Raw genomic sequence first — 18,509 nt, forward strand, 5'->3', positions numbered from 1 at the left:
AAGTAAATCCCAGTGTCCTGCTAATCTGGGCTAAGTCCCGCAGTGGAGCCCAGTGCCGGAAATTGTTACTACTCCCCCTGTCCGGTGTGTGCCATGCTGAGGCTGGGCCTCGCTCAGTGCCAAGCAACACAGTCCCCCCACCTCTACCACCCTCTCACATGCCCCCTGGCTGGCCTGCTGCACATCCCTCGCCTGCTGCACATCCCCACCCACTGTATATCCCATTAGAGGAGAGAAAAGGAGGTAGGCTAGTTCTGCCCCACCATCCCCCCATGTCCCCCTTGTGCTCACCCATAATCCCTGCATGCAGCCAATCTGTGACTGGGAAGGGGGTGTGGGCTGGAGATTTCAAAGCAACCAATGCTCCTGTCCTGATGTCTCCTTGAGCCTCTGAAGACAATGCAGCCCCGGGTGAGTGGACTCTCCCCTCTCTCCCTTTCATGTACCATAGTCTTCCTGCTTTCCATGTGCCATAGTCTTCCTGCCTTCCATGTGCCATAGTGATCCTTCCTTCCTGCCTTCCATGTACCATAGTGATCCTTTGTATCATGTTCTTCCATGTGCACACACTCAGTGAGATATTTCTTTTAGATCTCGTTTACACTTGTGTTTCGTAGGCATTAAAAATGCATTGCTGAGCCACATCTTTCAAACACTCTCCCTTATGCTGCAAAGGCACTGTTGAACGTAGTCCAGTAGTGGGGGGTGTTTACACACTTCCTGCAACTGCAGCTGCTGGGAAAGTCTGTAAAGCCTCCTGCCACCGCTGTTGTACATAGTGCCTTTGCAGTATAGGGGGGGGGGGTGACTGGGGTGGTGGGCAGTAAAAACATGATCCATTCATGCATTTTTAATGCCCACCAAAAACAAGTGTAAATGAGACCTAAAAGAAAGCATCCCACTGTGCTTATAATCATCATCATTATCATGTTGATGATCATAGTACAGCAGGTGCTTGTGGCTGTCTGTATATGGCTGTTTGCAATTAAGTGCCACATGCAGCACTAATGTGTACATTTGCTGTTTATGCCTCTGTACCTTCAATAACTGCTGGGCAGTTTAGTTGTGCCACCTGCCAGTGTACTGTGAGAGGCTGGCCAGGACTAATTGAAGCATTGGCTTTATCTACCTGCATCCGAAATTAAAAAATAGATCCCTCTCTGCTCCTGATTCCTGGGTCCCTTTGCAGGGCTGTTGGGGCCCAGGTAAATGTAATTGAATTCCTTGCAAGCCTAGGAGCCTGGATCAACCTAGTAGGGATCTATTTAAAATACCTGCACCATATAGATGAACAGTAAAGCAGCCCGGGCCCTCCTGTTGAGCTGATGGTGCCAGGTACTGGAGGACCTGTTGTGTTGCCTTATCAACTGCCCTGCCTGTGAGGAGAGAGCGGGGAGCATGGCCAAGCCCCACCGTGTGTCTATAGATGCACACAGCCCTGCATGAGAGTGCACCCACATGGCTACCCACTCAGCACACAGCTTTCTGAGGGGGCACCTGCAGGAAAGGAGGAGCAGACAGCACAGGTGGGGGGCTCCAGAAGAGCAGGCAAGGGGTTGCTCTGTGCAATATGATTGCACAGAACAGGTACGTTTAAAATTTTTTTTAATTTTAGCCCCCAAAAAAAACCTTAATATTTCCTTTCCCCCAGAGGTTAATATTAAACATTACGTGTTAGCAAGAACATGCGTAATACATAGATGACTGAGTGAGCTGAATTTAATATTTAATTTGCATAGCTAGCAGATCTGAAATATTTTCAGCATTAAAGCTAAATTACAAATCTGTATTTTAATGAAGTAATTAAAGTTACAACATTAATTATGAATGTGATGTTGCACAAGTATTGAAATGTTTCGCTCCATTACATGGAATGCGTAGGAGCAATTACAATTACAATTTAGTCTTCAGCATCACTGCTGCTTTGTTTTTTTACTCTAATTTATAGTTTTGCTTTCATCAAAGGGAAACACTAGTGTCAGAGATGTCATCGTTGTGTTGGTTTATTGCGGACATTATTTATTTTAAAGCACTGCCTCGATAACCCATTATTTTAATGCGTCCGTCTATGAATTTTCTAGTTACTGTATATAGTACATAAACTTTTTTTACCTGGTATACTGTATAAACTAAAGTGTAAAGCTAAAGTCCTAACATGCCACTAACATTCTGTAAATGTTAATTATAAAAGTTCAAGTCTAGTTTTCACTCTGTACAACTTGCAGTTAGCTGCATTTTTATGCAATGTCAAGATCTGGCATATGTGATAAAAAAATGGAAAAGATAATGGTTTTGGACCAAATTTTATTTACATTTTTGGCGTACAACTTTTTAAGGATTGTTTAGGGATCCTCTTTTTGAGCTATGATCGCACAGGTAAATTGACAGTTGCATATAAAAATAAAGCTAAAACAACATTCCTTCTTCCCGTGAAAAAAAATGCTGCTATAGGCTCCCATACATGTGTGAAAGCCTAGGCAGGCACTCAGTGTTTGTAATCTCTCCACTGATTTAAGAAGATGACTGTAGACTTGCTGGAGCTTGCGTAGGCTGCATTGGTTTAAGGAGGCTGAGGATTTTAGATCAATGGTGGGGGGGGGGGGTATAATAGGAAGGGAGAAGATGATGATGAAAGGATGATACCATTTTTTTAAAAGTAAATTTATCCATTAAACGGTGTCAAATAGTAATACAGTGAAATATTCTTGAAAAAAAATCTTTCTTCTTAGGATAGTATGATTTTAATTTATGTATTTGAGCTGTTAATAATGCTAAAAGAAAACATATGACTGGTTGCTAAATGCAATACCATCAATTAAGTTTATACACATCCTCCTCTATGGATATCTTGATTTAAAGTTGAGAATGCAAATTCAGTTTGAAGCACAAAAAAAGTTTGGAATTTTTTTCTTCCAGAAATGGACTGGCAGAAAGGTGACATTTGTTTTTCTTTTTAACAAAGAACAGCGGTTTGGATGATGTTTGGAGATCTCCTGACAGCATTTTGCGGCTGACAAAAGGGCATATTATTCTTTTATGATTGAATGCATCATTTCTCAGATGTATTTTTACAGAAGTACCACACGGGAAGAAATAAAAAATAGCAATTTCAGTCTGAAGCCTTGTAACTCCTACCTTTATTGAGAAAAAGTTAAATGTAAAAAAAAAACTTTTGCTGCAATTTTGTTAGAAATATTTGTTTAATCCAAACTCTTTTTCTTATGTTCACCTAGCAAATATGTTTTCCTGGTGCATCGTGGCAGCATACAATGGGTTGTGGTTCCGCCCCCACAACCTGATAGGACTGGTTAACTATAAATCAAAGACAAACCCAGCTCGTAGCATTCTCCTTTTTGTCCTTACCTGATCAGGACTGGAGTCACGAGGTATCCCTTACTGATGGTCGCCCCAACCAGGTTCAGCCTCTGCTGGGTGGAAGTCCTTCTTATACAGCCACTAAATGAGCTATATGGTTGGAGCCCCTGCTGGTGGTCTGGGGGGCATAGCTCAGCCTCTCCTGGGTGGAAGACCTTCTTGTATAGCCTCTACATGAGCTATATGGTTGGAGCCCCATTCTGGTGGTGCAGGCCTGTCAAAGAAAGCTTTAAACAAGCTTTGGCATAAGTGGAAGCTTTTTTCTTTGCTTTCCATATGCTTTTAACTTATTTTCTCTGTCTGCGTTGTGGGTGATTGCCATTTCCAAGATGGCTGCAGCAGAGCATATACTCTGAACATGTAAAGGCAGGAAGTGATGCGGCCTCTGGGGCCAGTTTCCTGGCCTACCCTTTTCCAAGATGGCGATCATAGCATGCTCAGGCACTGATGTAATGACCAAATGTGCCAGTTTTAAATGTTTTTATGGCATTTATGGGGGACACATGGTGGAGTTCTCTACTCATGCATGCTGGATGCTTATGTGGTCATTATTTACAGGTATGTTTACCTTTTTATGGCATTCACCTGGGCTTTTCCTATCTCCTTCTCAGTGTTGCTCTGGGATCACTGTGCTCTTTATGGCATTCACCTCGGCTCTTCCTATCTCCTTCTCAATACTTGTTCTGGGATCACTGTGTCATGCTGTTTTTCATTTCAGTCTGCTGCTTTGCTCTGTTTCTATAGGGAATGCTGCCCAGTCAGACCACCTATTGCTTTTAAGGTAAAGGGATTAGGTAAATAGTGAAGATATTGAGACAAAGAGAGCCAATATCTACAGCTCTGTAAGAACCTCAAGATTGAGGGAGCTCTCTAAAGGTCAAGACAAGTCACCATCTAAGAGCAGACATCCAGGCAAGGTTGATCAATGTCATCATCTCACCTCTCATTAGCATTGCTCCCTGTCTACAAATATCACAGCTTACCAGCCTTAATAGTTGCTGCATTTGTGGTGGAAAGTCATTGCTTGATAAGTTAGTATGTCAAGTCTGCCTGGAGCAAGCAGCATACAGCCCTGCAAGGACCTTAAGATGGAGGGATCCCTCTAAAGGGCATAACAGTCACCATTTAGGCACAGACATTCAGGCAACAATGATCAAGGTCATAATCTTGAATCTCATTATTATTGCTCCCCATTTAAAAACACCATAGGTCACCAGCCCTAATGGTTGCTGCGTTTGCGGTGGAAAGTCATTGCCTGACAAGCTAGTATGTCATGTCCGCTCGCAACTGATAATAAAGGGAGTCAATACATGAAGCCTCTACTCCTCAGTCAGCAGCTGAATTGCCTAGCACTTCCAACCAGAGCCAGTAGGTGGTGTCCAAATTGGAAAGCTTGTCAGAGGACGAAGGCATGAAGGGGCCACAGGCCTTGACGTTTGACCAATAGAGACTTTTGCAAGGGCAGTTAAGGACGCAATTGCTTGGGGGGAAGTGGAGGAAACTCTCCACAAGGTTAGAAAGTACTAATTTCCCTTCATTGAATGACTGGAGGAGTTAATGTAGAAGAATGTAAGGGATCAGAGAAAAAGGCCTGTATACATGTTGTCAAAACTGTATCCCCTGAAAAAGCCAAAGGTCAGCCTGCTGCTGTCTCCTCCAATGGTGGAGGCATCATTAATGCAACTGGCAAGACACGTCATCTTGCTCTAGTCTGAAAATTAGATCTAAATCTGAAGTGCTCCTGCCTATTGTAGTATCTGCAGGAGCCTTCAGACCAGCAATAACCAGCCCATGTGCACGGTAAGTCTAGAGGGAGTGGTTTCAGAATTATCAGCCAGCTGCTGCACCTGCAGGGCTCTAATGAGGAAAGTGGCATGGTCTGCATCCCTTTAGACATGATTTCCTATTGGGAGTATCTTACCAAAAATGACATTTTCGTTGCAGTGGATGTCAAAAATCTGATTTGTATCTTAGTGCAGACTTCTGGAAAAATCTGTGAGCCAATCACACAAGCAGGAAATTATGTTTCTGCTGGGTGTTCTGTACACATTACGTGTACAGAACACCTCCAGATAGCTATATTGCATTGCATTTTACAGAAAATTACAGCCCTGCAGATTGAAAAGGAAAGTGGAGTTACCCTTTAAAGAAGCCCTTCTCGAGGAAGTGAAGGGAGACAAGGTGGTAACAGCTTTGTAAGAGCTGAAATTGTCTGGAGACTCTGTGGCAGAGGTGGCAGTAGATGTCAATAGATGTTTTTTCAAGAGCGATGTTGCCCGCAGTTATGGTGAGGGGGGCAATATGGCTGAAGCCATGGTCACTGGATCCTGCCTTAAAAATAAAACTGGTTCAAGATATCAGACGATGGATCCAATCTATTTGGGAGTACACAGGATACAGCCATCTCAAGGGTGACCACTGGCAGGTCAGGGTGGATATCATCTAACAAAAACAGAAAAATCAGAAAGGTCCAGCATACAGGCGGCAAGTTCCAGGTAGGTACGAGGAGGCAAAATCCTACGGACCAGGAAAAGATTACTAAAGGAACTGGAGAAGTACCCAATCCTCCTCATTATTTGAAACCTTAAAAATCTAAGGCACCTGTCTTGGTAGAACAGCAGATGTCCTTTTAAGGGTGTACTCATCCAGGGGGTGCCTTTGCGCACACACCTGGATGGAAAATACTCAGGATCAGTAGGCCCTATCAGCTTTATTGGTTTGACATTAGTGGACGTTTAAGGGATGTCCACCTTCCGAACTCTTCCAGCCAGCCAGGCTACCGCATATGATTGAAAAGTAAAAATTTCCAGTACAGTTTGTAGTCGAATTAAATAAAAATGAGCAATCATAAAGGTTCCAAGTGCCCAGAGGAGATGAGGATTCAGTTCACCTCTGTTCCTAGTAAAAAAATTTAAAAAAAGGCAATCTGTGCCCAGTGCTAAATTTGAAAAAACTCAACAAAGTTGAAAATTAACCTGGCAAATTATGATATCTTCATAGTTATAATAATCAGAGTTGACATTATCTGTATGTTACCATTGTGAAAACAGTTAAAAACAATTAAGAGGAAGACATTTCTCTCTCTCTCTCTCTCTCTCTCTCTCTCTCTCTCTCTCTGTATATATATATATATATATATATATATATATATATATATATATATATTCTCATTAACTTTGCCTCATAGTAAAACAAGTTTTTTTAACCAATGTTACTACCATATCACAAGAGATTTATACTAAGCATTCCTGAGAAGCACACATTCAGCATGTTGCATGTATAACACATGTACAGTATATAATGAAGATCTTATAAGCTATGTCACAGCCAACATGGACTGCGACTGGCAAGACCATGAAAATGTTTTCTTCCTAGTTCATAATTAGTGTAAACTTCTAATTAATAAAATGTTTTCTATTTTTGTACATTAGTTTATTCAGTGATTTGTCTGAGAACACCCAAAGCTTTTTTTCTTTAATTCAAACTCTTATTAAAGTTTTAATTTGAAGTCAGGCCATTCTCTACTTTTGTTTTTCTGTCATATATATATTTTTAAAAATATTTTCAAAGGGGCACTCTATAAAGGCTACAATGCCTCTCATCTTGTGTTTGCATTTAATATCCAGCAGTGAACCCTGCACCAGGTATGGTTTACCACAGAGCTCTCTAATTAACCATGGTATCTACCTCTGTGAAAAGTGTTAATTCTGGGCCTCGTGTAGCTCTCAATACTTGTCTATTCTGTCACGGACAGTCTTTTTTACAATAACTGAAATCCTTCTCTATAATCCTTCAAATTATGTAAATTTTAACATGTATTCATGAGGTATTGCAGAAGAATGAATATGCACAAACCTACCTTTTTAGTGGTGGAGAATAGAAAATTTTAATTGCATGACCATATATAGCAAGCAGAAAATAATATATAATCGGTTTTAATTTCACATTTTATTTTACAGAGACAACTAAAGAGCTTTTAGTGATTTTTGAGAAGAATGGAGAAGAATGGGCCACATATCTAAAGAAACTACTGAAAACACATTTAAACACAGATGCAGTATTTCTTTGTAATTTGGACTGTGAATCAGAGGAAATGCTGGAACTTCTCAGCCAGTCCAATTATCAGTGTAAACTGTTAATACTGACAAGTTATCTTCTAGAAACCTTCTGCAGAAACCAATGTGCTTATTTCTTTCATCTTCTACAACCATCGCACAAAGTGATTCTCCTGCTTTGTGGTGTGGAATCCCCAGAAGGGTTTTATGAAATATTTCCATTGGAAAAAGACTGTCACGTGATTCTAAGTGATGAAGACCCAAATGAATACATTTCTGTTGTATCCACAGTCATGAATACAGGTAATTTAATTACCAATGTAGCAGAGAACATAAAATAAGCCTGGTAAGTGTAAGTCCAGCCAAGCTCTTTGTCATTTAGTTTTGGATAGAGTAAGGAAGGTTAGAAACCCAATAAGATTTTTACTGCTACCTGGATCGGTAGCAAGATATACCATCTTTTCCTGTTCTGGTGACAATCTTTTCACCGAAATGCAGACAGCAACAAAAAAGCATGTAGGAATTCTCTTACCCTACTTTTAAAAAAAAAAATTGTATGTGTTGTCATGGGAAATCTTTCTTTATTTCTGGTGTAATTGTTGTCACCAGGAGAAGAAATGATGGAAACCTCTCCAATGGAGACTTGGATAGCAATAAAACCTTAATTTTATACTTTCCCACTCTATCTAAAATGAAACAAAAAAGTATCCTGGACATACACTTCAAATTTATGTTGGGTCAAATGCAGAATATGTCTAGGATTTAGTGAATGTTCGTGTTTAATTAGGGATACTGCTGAGCTCTCAAACATTTGGGGCATCCTGTGGCTCCCTTAATAGTGTATGGAAGAGACTTATTTGTAGCCATGCAACAAAGGGTGGGTATGGTGTACATTTTAGTGAACGTCTAATAAGTCAACCTAAGTCCTATGGTATAAATGGGCATCATAAATAAAAGTATTAAGTTTGATGTGATTCACAAGTTTTAATTATGTATGGTTACTGCAATATGACCACATCAGTGTGAATAATCTCTTAATGTTTGCAGCACTTGCTCCATTCCCCCAGGGGTTTATCTAGAGGACAATTACTGAAGTTGCACTCCTGTTCAAACATCTGCCACCCATATTTTAGATAACCTTGATATAATATCCACCCTGAAATGCAATTCAACTTGTTAATAAATTGATCAACAATATATCCATAACACAAGGTCGTTAATTCACTAACCCAGTGCACTGTAATTGCAATCTAATCCATCTCTGCAATGTGTGAGATTGCCATCACTTAAAGCTCCAACTAGTTGCTTTTGCAATGCTTATTCTCAGTTGCTCTAAGCTTCCCGAGAGTCTCTTCCCCCTAATTTTGCAGTTTCTGTAAGTTAGAAAACTTTCACATAACGTTCCTTACTTTCACATCAGGATCCCCCTTAACATTAGGAGCTCCATCAGAATGCACCCTTTCATATCAAAAGGCTCTTTCATATCAAAGCCCTCATTTACATCAGGAACATCCCTTTACATGAGAGTCCCCATTTCACATCAGGACCCTCCTTTACATCAGGGCAATCCCTTCACATCAGAGTCCTCAGAGCCCCCTCACATTAGAGTTCTCAGAGCCCCCTCACATCAAAGTTCTCAGAGCCCCCCTCACATCAGAGTGGGCTGGCCCACTTACACCATATAAACACATGATGCTGTATGGTGCCATTAAATAGAAGACGGCATTGCCCTACTAATCTGAGGGTGAATGAGGGTGCTGGCAGAACTATAGCACTCCTTCAAGTGGTACCCAGTGCATGTACCATACGTTCCATACCCTGCAAGTAACATTCTCCCCCACACATATAATTGACTTTGTTGGCATCTCTGCAATGACTTTGCAGAACCATGATCGTAACTACACAATGCTTCTTCACTCATGTCTCATAAATTCTGGTTGTAAATAAGTACATTCTGTAAGGGTAGATTTGGACATGCATCTAAATCTAACCGTCAGTGCCATCTTAAGAGCATTATCCCTTTCGCGCCTAAGCCTATTTCTGACATTTGGTGTTTACAAGTTAAAATCCATATTTTTTGCTAGAAATTACTTAGAACCCCAAACATTATATATTTTTTAGCAGAGATCCTAGAGAATAAAATGGCGATTGTTACAATATTTTATGTCACACAGTATTTGTGTAGCGGTGTTTTAAACGCAACTTTTTGGGAAAAGGGACATTTCATGAATTTTAAGAAAACTAAATAGTAAGTTAGCCCAATTTTTTTGTAAAATGTGAAAGATGATGTTACGCCGAGTAAATAGATACCAAACATGTCACGCTTTATAATTGCACGCACTCTTGGAATGGCGACAAACTACGGTACCTAAAAATCTCCATAGGCGACGCTTTAAATTTTTTTTTTGGTTACCAGGTTAGAGTTACAGAGGAGGTCTAGTGCTAGAAATATTGGTCTCGCTCTGACGATCGCGGCGATACCTCACATGTGTGATTTGAACACTGTTTACATATGCGGGCGCGACTTCCGTATGCGTTTTCTTTGCTGCGCAAAAATTTTTTTTTCTTATTTATTTTATTTATTTTTATATCATTAAATTGTGTTTTTTTTTAAAAAAATAATTTGATCAATTTTATTGCTGTCGCAAGGAATGTAAACATCCCTTGTGACAGTAATAGGCAGTGACAGGTACTCTTTATGGAGGGATCGCGGGAGTAAAAGACCTCCAATCCCTCCTTTGCACTTCAAAGTATTCAGATCGCCAAAAACGGTGATTCTGAATACTGTATATTTTTTAAAATCCGGCGCCATTGGCAGGATGAACAGGAAGTAACGTTGTGACGTTGTTTCCGTGTTTACATTCAGGAGACTGGAACAAAGCCATTTCTGTCTTCGTGCCAGTCTCTCTCTAGCCACCGGAAGTGGCGGATCAAGGATCGGGTCTCCCGGTGGGACGGGAGGCCGGTCAGAGCGGCGAGAGGCGGAGGGAGGGGGGATGTCCCCTCCTGCTCCTCCGGGATAACAATGGAGCGGCTTTTTAGCCACATCGGTTGTTATCCCTGGATAGCCGATTGCCCACTCTAAAAAACGGTACCGGGATGATGCCTGCAACTGCGGGCATCATCCCGGTATAACCCCCGAAAGCCGAGGAGACATATCTGCGTACGCTCGCTGGGAAGGGGTTAAACGCTGGGGCCCTGTCTACACAATCATGCACGAGAATAAAAATGCAAATTATCAATAAGGCTATACTTATTGGTACTTCCAACAAAATCAGTGTTTAAACAAGGAGCTGGCAAAGGTAATTAAAAAAAAACAGTACCCTAGGACCTGTGAATTATAAAAAAAAGAAAAAAACTGTTCCCCAGGACCAGATTAACCATACAAATTATAATCTGAGCACTTTAGACCTACTAACAACTATAGATCTATATAGGGCATGTTTCATACAGATTGATTGGTTTGTTTACATAGGCCCTCATAATTACATAGTTTTGATTAATCTAAAACTGTATAAAAAAGTTGGATTGCAAAAATGTATGGAGCATCCTATGAAAGTAATAAACCAATAGTGGGAATTAATATGGAAGAGGCTTCTGTGACCAGGAAGTTATTTGCAGGAGAAAAGCGCACTAATATTCAGGGATCATGGAGGCTGGATTACTGGACAGAAGAACAGAAATGTCAAGTATCAGGGTTTTTTCTTTTGTAATTTACCCACTCTTGCCACTGGCACACTATTTGTCCAGTAAAACAACTCCTTTATTTCTGGATTCACCTACCGTTTCACGTGGCAGAGCCAGGCAAAATATCCGACCACGGCACGGCGGCGATGGGAGTTGTAGCACGCGGTAGGCTGGCTGCGCTGCTCTCCTCAGAGTGACTGACTCCACCCCCTGGGAGCAGGGAGCTTGAGCATGCAGCCACCGATGCGGACTACAACTCCCATAAGCAGCAGCGGTAGCCGTCTCAAGCGACGTCACCTGACAGACTGACAGTCAGTCAATAGTGAGTCGTGATTCAGCGGGCGGAAACTCGGACAGCCGCGGCGCCAGCCGCCGGCCATTGTTTTAGTTATACAAACAGACAGTACAGTACTTAACTTGGGGGAGCACACAGTAAAACTGGGGGGGACGTGACCCCCTCAGGCCCCACCCTGGTGATGCCATTGAGCACTGGCACAATGCGGCAACAAACTTTGTGACATCTGAAAGATCAGGGCTCAAAATTTCAAGTCCTGAGCTACTAGCCAGGCCTCAGGGGTTACTCGCCACCAGTTGCCCCGCCCAACCCCTACCATGCCCCGCCCCACCCCTAATCCTACCCCTAAACACGTCCTCATAAAATATCTCATAAAATGACACCTAAATGTTTTATGCAGAAAAATTACATTATAAAAATAGATATTAACAACTTTATCTGTGTCCCCAATGCAGCCTGTGTCCCCAATGCAGCCTGTGTCCCCATTGCAGCTATGTCTCCCCAATGCAGCTATGTGTCACCAGTGCAGCCTGTGTCCACCAGGGCAGCCTGTGTCACCAATGCAACCTGTGCTCACCAGTGCAGCCTGTGCCCGCCAATGCAGCCTGTGTCTGCCAGTGCAGCCTGTGTCCCCAATGCAGCTATGTGTCCCCAATGCAGCCATGTGTCCCCAGTGCAGCCTGTACCCACTAGTGCAGCCTGTGTCACCAATGCAACCTGTGCCCACCAGTGCAGCCTGTGTCACCAGTGCAGCCTGTGTCTGCCAGTGCAGCTCTGTGTCCCCAATGCAGCCTTGTGTCCCCATTGCAGCCATGTGTCCCCAATGCAGCCTTGTGTCCCCATTGCAGCTCTGTGTCCCCAATGCAGCTCTGTGTCCCCATTGCAGCCATGTGTCCCCAATGCAGCTCTGTGTCCCCATTGCAGCCATGTGTCCCCAATGCAGCTCTGTGTCCCCATTGCAGCCAAGTGTCCCCAAAGCAGCCCCGTGTCCCCAAAGCAGCTCTGTGTCCCCAATGCAGTTCTGTGTCCCCATTGCAGCCATGTGTCCCCAATACAGCCCTGTGTCCCCAATGCAGCTCTGTGTCCCCAATGCAGCCATGTGTCCCCAATGCAGCCTACCTGTGTAGGGGAAGGGAGAGGAGAGCCGCCGCCTGGTTGATAAGAGCACGTGGAACATAACAGGTTTCATTTCAATAGCTGTGTGTTCCCCGCCATGCGCCGTCGTATACAGCCCCTCCCCCTTGTCCGGGCACTTTGATAGACAGATCACCCATCCAATCCTGGGATGGGTGATCTGTCTATTAAAGTGCCCGGAAAAGGGTGAGGGGCTGTATACGACGACGCGCAGCGGGGAACACACAGCTATTGAAGGGAAGCTGTTATGTTCCCCACGCTCTGATCAACCAGGCGGTGGCAGCTCTCCTCTACCTTTCCCCTACGATCGCTCCGACAAACCCAGGCTGCTGGCGGTGCTCACCCCCAGGCAGCCCAAACTCTTTTTTGAGGGCTGTGAATGATGCTTGGCTGGGGTCGCTGGGCAGGTGGGGCCCCCGGGCAACTGCCCAACGTGCCCATGCTAACCGTTCATCTGAAGCATGATCTGCCATGTGACACCTCCTCACGGACTGTTTAAACCTCACTTTTGCTGTCAAATGTGTTGTAACCACATGGATTTAGGGATGAAGCCCTTGCACCCCTTCAATAGGGCACAAGCTGTCTTCCAAGGGTGTGTGCTCACTGCTCCCCTTTTCCTAGTAAATCACATGCTGCTTTTTTCTCTTAAAAGGCCAGCATACCCATCTCTCCTCCGTGTTCTTTGTTCCTAAGATTTTATCCCAATTCATGCCTTCACGTGCAGGTTCCCTAAGCTTGTTATTTAAATGGTTTATGTATTTTCAATGTTGTCCTTTAAGCCACATTAAAAGTCCATCTCCCTGCTGAGTGTTTTTTTTTCCTTTTTTATTTTTTTTTGCATTTGTACCCTCATGGCAGTACTTATCTATCTATGTCACTTTTTTAAACAAATGCTTATAAACTAGCCTTCAAAAAGGCACAAGATTCAGCTCCCATAGGCTTCAATTGGACTTATCGTTATGTTTGAGTTTAGTATATTTTTTCCAGGGACAGCATGAGTCATTTCTGACAGGTTTTCCTGACACTAGGAGAAAAAAGGTTATGGGGAGCTCCAGGACACAGCCTGTGATTGACAGCCTCAGTCTTTCTCTCCAGTCAGCTTTCACAGTCCTTCTCACTGAGATCTGCAGAGTGTAACTTCAGCTCCCCGCCCCTTCCTTCCAGTAGCTATTCCCTAAGGCTAATCACTTCACTGGGTATATGTAAGGATTTACAACCACTACAACCACTTTAACCAGTTCCTGCACACAGTACATTTACTGTATTACATACATGTATGTCACCAGCTGAGGGACATGGTGGATTGTGGCCCTCAGAACCCGGCCAGTTTGAACACAAGATCACAATGTAAACACAACTGTTATGAATGGGTTTCATTCGTGACAGCTGTGCTTAGTATTGTGATGCTGTTATTGGCCCACAGCTGTCACATGGTACATGGGACAATCACAGCGCCCTGTACCATGTGATAGCTGTGGACCAATCACAGAACACAATAGAAATCACAGCTGTTATGAATGTAACCCATTCATGACTGTTGAAAACATTGCTGTTACAGTTCAGAATCAGTGTAACAATGTATAAATAAAATCCATGATCACCCCCAGAGCAGTACAGTGTCACTATGGTGACACTGAACTACTCTGATGAAAGTATGTAAAAACAATAATTAGGAAAAAAAATGTTAATAACATTTTATTTAATTTCTTAATTTTAAAATAAAATTGTGCCAAAAATAAATTTGCCATGCCTCTTACTAATACCTTAGTCTACTTTCCAAAAATGGGTCATTTAGGGGGTATTTGTACTGTCTTGGCATTTTAAGGGCCTCAGGAAATTAGATAGGCCAGTATATCAGGATTGATCAACTTTCAAATATAGTATATATACCATAGTTTGTAGATGCTACAACTTTTACACAAACCAATTCATATGCACTTATGGGGATTTTTTTTTTTTTTACAAAGACATGTAGCAGAATACATTTTGGAATAAATGTATGAAGAAATTAGATTTTATTGGATTTATTTTATACCAGAAGGTAGAAAATATTGTTTTGTTTTTTTCAAAATTCTTGGTCTTTTTTAGTTTATATAGCAAAAAATAAAAAAACCCAGTGGTGATCAAATACCACCAAACAAAAGCTCTATTTCTGTAAAAAGAAAATGGTATAAATTTCAATTGTGTACAGTGTTGCATGACCGTGCAATTGGCAGTTAAAGTAGCCCAAACATGCTAAATAGCAAAACATGGCCTGGCCATGAAGAGAGTAAAACCTTCTTGAGGTCAAGTAGTTAAGTGAGAAATGTGTGATCGAAAAAAATAAACATGCATACTCACCTAGATGACTGCAGCATCAATCCAAAGCTGCAGCTCTCCCCCACTGGCTTTAAGACTGAGAACTGAGTGATGGCATGACCACTGATTGCTCAGTTCTCGGTGTTTACTGAGCAGTGAGGGATTACTGTCAGTCCCCAGCTCTCTGCTCCACCTCTCCAGCACTCACTAGAGCTCTGGGCTGTGAAGAGGGCAGGAGCAGCTGGCTCAGGTTCTTATCAGCATGCCGAGAGGCTGAATCAGCTGCCGGTCAGGCATCTGGGTGGATCCTGACATTATTGACATCATTATTTAGCCCACTGACTGCAGAATCTGAGTCACAGGAAAGCAGAAATAAATACACTCCTGTGGCAAAAAAAGTCTTGGCCATATTTCTCTTCTAAACATAAAATAACAATTTACTAGAATACATATAATAAAACCCCATAACACATGTAGGAGATTGATTAAAAATAAAAAGTTTATTTTTTCTTCCAATATCTGTTCACATATGCTATACATTATATTTCTTTATCCATTCCATCATATTGCTTTTAAGGATGTTTTCATACAATCAAGTCAACAAACAAAGCACATCCCATATCTCAATGTGTTTCATGAACATAAATTAACTTCCTCGGGAGTGGTGCTACTGACCAGATCTCTATAGAATACAGCAAAGAGAAATAGCAGGAATATGAGACACTTGAAAATTAGCTTGAAAATAAAACTGCAATACTTCTGGAGGAAAATCACCAAAGATGTCTGCCCCAGGAGCTGTTAGGGTTTAGAACCCAAAAGCAGGGAGAGCAAGGGGGCAAAGATGGCACAAGATGTAATGTTTATCTGGCCACAGGAATTGAAGATGAATCCATGAAAAGTAACAATATCTAGCAAATAAATTACTATACAGTATATGCAGATACATAAGTTTGTCAATTACAAATCAAGATAGAAATCCAAAATATTAATATTAGATACAATCCCTTTAGCTTTATGTGTAGACAACTTGAGCTTAACAAGTACAGCAACACTAAAGAAAGGAAGTGATCCGAGAACTGTGACCCAACTACAAACGTTATGCCCTGTACACACGATCGGACATTGATCGGACAAGGATTTTTTTCCATGGATTTTTTCCGACGGATGTTGGCTCAAACTTGTCTTGCATACACACGGTCGCACAAAGTTGTCGGAAAATCCAATCGTTCTGAACGCGGTGACGTAAAACACGTACGTCGGGACTATAAACGGGGCAGTAGCCAATAGCTTTCATCTCTTAATTTATGCTGAGCATGCGTGGCACTTTGTGCATCGGATTTGTGTACACACGATCGGAATTTAACCGATCAGATTTTGTTGGCGGAAAATTTTATAGCCTGCTCTCAAACTTTGTGTGTCGGAAATTCCGATGGAAAAAGTCCAATGGAGCCCACACACGATCGGAATTTCTGACAACACAATCCAATCGCACTTTTTCCATCGGATAATCCGGACCGGGTGTACAGGGCATAAAAGCTCCCGAATAAGGCAGCATAAGAAATTGAATATACTGTATAACCAGAATAATATACGTGAGTGCTGTACAAGAATAGAAACATCCCCTTCCACATAAAATCCATGCTCCATATTGAGCCCCATTGCAATAGTACAAACAATGCTCAATATTCCTTCAGGATACCTGTGGCCCAGTTGAATTACCAGGAATGTTTCAAAGGCAAAAGGGACCCCATCCTAATTACCCCCAATATTTATAGGTTCCAGGTCCCACCCAAACGTAAGGAGGCACCGCCTTTGGGGGAAAAAAAAAAAAAAAAAAACATATACCCCGCCAGCTGATCATGTGGCCAAAATGGCATCAAGGCAAATGTGCCTTGCATTAGAGGATGATGATGTCCAGAGCGTACGTACACACAAAACATTATGTAGGCCGCTTTTACGTGAATGGGTGGTGCATCATAATGCCGATATGTAGTTGTGTAAGGTGTCACAGATCCGGAAGCGATGAGGCAAACAACAGCACCCTGGGAAATCTACCCAAAGCATAAAAGAAAAACAAAAAGAACAACAAACAATTATTAGGACCACAAAAACAACATCTGAAAGGAAAAAAATAATGTAATAAAGAACACAAAATGAACAGCAAAAAAATATTAAATAAAAAATATAAGACTTCTTGGTTGATTAAAAATTACATCTTGTATCATCTTTTCCCTCTCTGTTTTTGGGGTTTTGACCCACCCTCCCAATCTCTGCTGATTTCCATCCTGAATTATTGCAGTTTTATTTTAAAGCTGATTTGTAAATGTCTTGCACTTTTGCTTTATGGTATGGCCCCCCTGGCAAATCTCTTTATTAATGATTACATGATTTAATTATTTTTTCTTTGCGGTATTCTTTTAAAATCTTGTCAGTAGCATCCACTTTTAAACCGGCCATAGATGGTTTGAATCTCAATTGGTTCAACAGGGACCGGTTGAGATTTGAACCATGTATGGGCAGTCTGAATGTACCCAGGTTGATCGATTTTACATTTGATTATTGCTAGCGGCTATTATACACCCCAGATGGGTGTCTATTGTGTTCCTATACCTTTAAGGAAGGGTGGGCTTCCTCCAGGCATACCTGCACTTAATATATCCATTATTATATATGTACTCCAACTTAGGACTGCAGTAAACTAGGGTGTCCTAAAGTGGTCCTGCAGCTTATGCATATATTTGCAAATGTGTGCAAATTAACCCCCTGGTTTTAACATGAATTGTTAGGCTGGTTGGTAAGTGAGCTGGGAATTTTTCTTTGTTGTGTTTTGACATGGGTCGCCCTTCCATGTGCTTCTTGTTGCAAAGGCCAGTTATAGGTTGAGGTGGTTGCCTTTTGTTTGTAGTGTTGGTGAATTGGTGGGGGGGGGACGCACTAGTTACCTTCTTTGCCATTGTGCTATTGCTGGGTGTCCCTATACATTTAAGCAGGGCTGTAGATAATATTTTTTCCTGGGGGGGTTCAGCCTTGAGTACCCAGAGAATAATATTTAGCATGCCTGCCATGCTGTGACAAATTGTAGTGTATAAATACAGTATATACAGTGCCCCCAACAGGGACATCTGTTAGTGAAGCAAATAGTAAACTTAGGCTTCAATGTCTGGTTTCTAAACCAGTCAGTCTGTAAGGCTGTTTATAGAGGGGCTTTTCTTTACATTTAGGGCTGAGATTCTGTATAATTGGGGTGTCCTAACCGTGTACAGAGAGAGCTGCTTTGCCTCTGTGTATACACAGGCTTTGCCATTGCTTCCAGGTGGTTTTTCCTGCACAGCTGCTCTCTCCCCTGGCTTTCACTCCTCATGCCTCACCTAGTTTTGTACACAGCACTCTCTGCTGCAGTTTTTTCTCCAACCAACATCTCCTGTTCCACAGGCCGCTTGCTCCCCAGCCCCTGCTGGCGTTCTCTGCATGCTCCTGCTTATGGGTCCCACCAATAACTTCTACTTTCCAAAATGCCTCCCCCTGAACTTTCTTCTTGCCACTGGGTGCAGCCAAATCAGGCTGTTGATGCAGTGAATCAGAGTTATTCTCTCCACTGTCCTATCATCAGGGCCACTATTAGAAATCGTAGGGCCCAGTATAGACAGGGTGTGCTACGTGCAGAG

General features: G+C 42.1%; 1 protein-coding gene across 1 annotated transcript in view; it reads left to right on the forward strand.

Annotated features, from left to right (window-relative positions):
* Nucleotides 1-18,509, forward strand: part of BANK1 (B cell scaffold protein with ankyrin repeats 1) — a 437,320-nt gene that overhangs the window by 76,889 nt on the left and 341,922 nt on the right. The window contains exon 2 of the mRNA XM_073601593.1: nucleotides 7,335-7,733. Coding sequence (XP_073457694.1) covers nucleotides 7,335-7,733 — 399 coding nt within the window. The remainder of the gene's footprint in view (nucleotides 1-7,334; nucleotides 7,734-18,509) is intronic.

Source organism: Aquarana catesbeiana, linkage group LG01, assembly GCF_042186555.1.
Source record: "Aquarana catesbeiana isolate 2022-GZ linkage group LG01, ASM4218655v1, whole genome shotgun sequence".
NCBI lineage: Eukaryota > Metazoa > Chordata > Amphibia > Anura > Ranidae > Aquarana > Aquarana catesbeiana.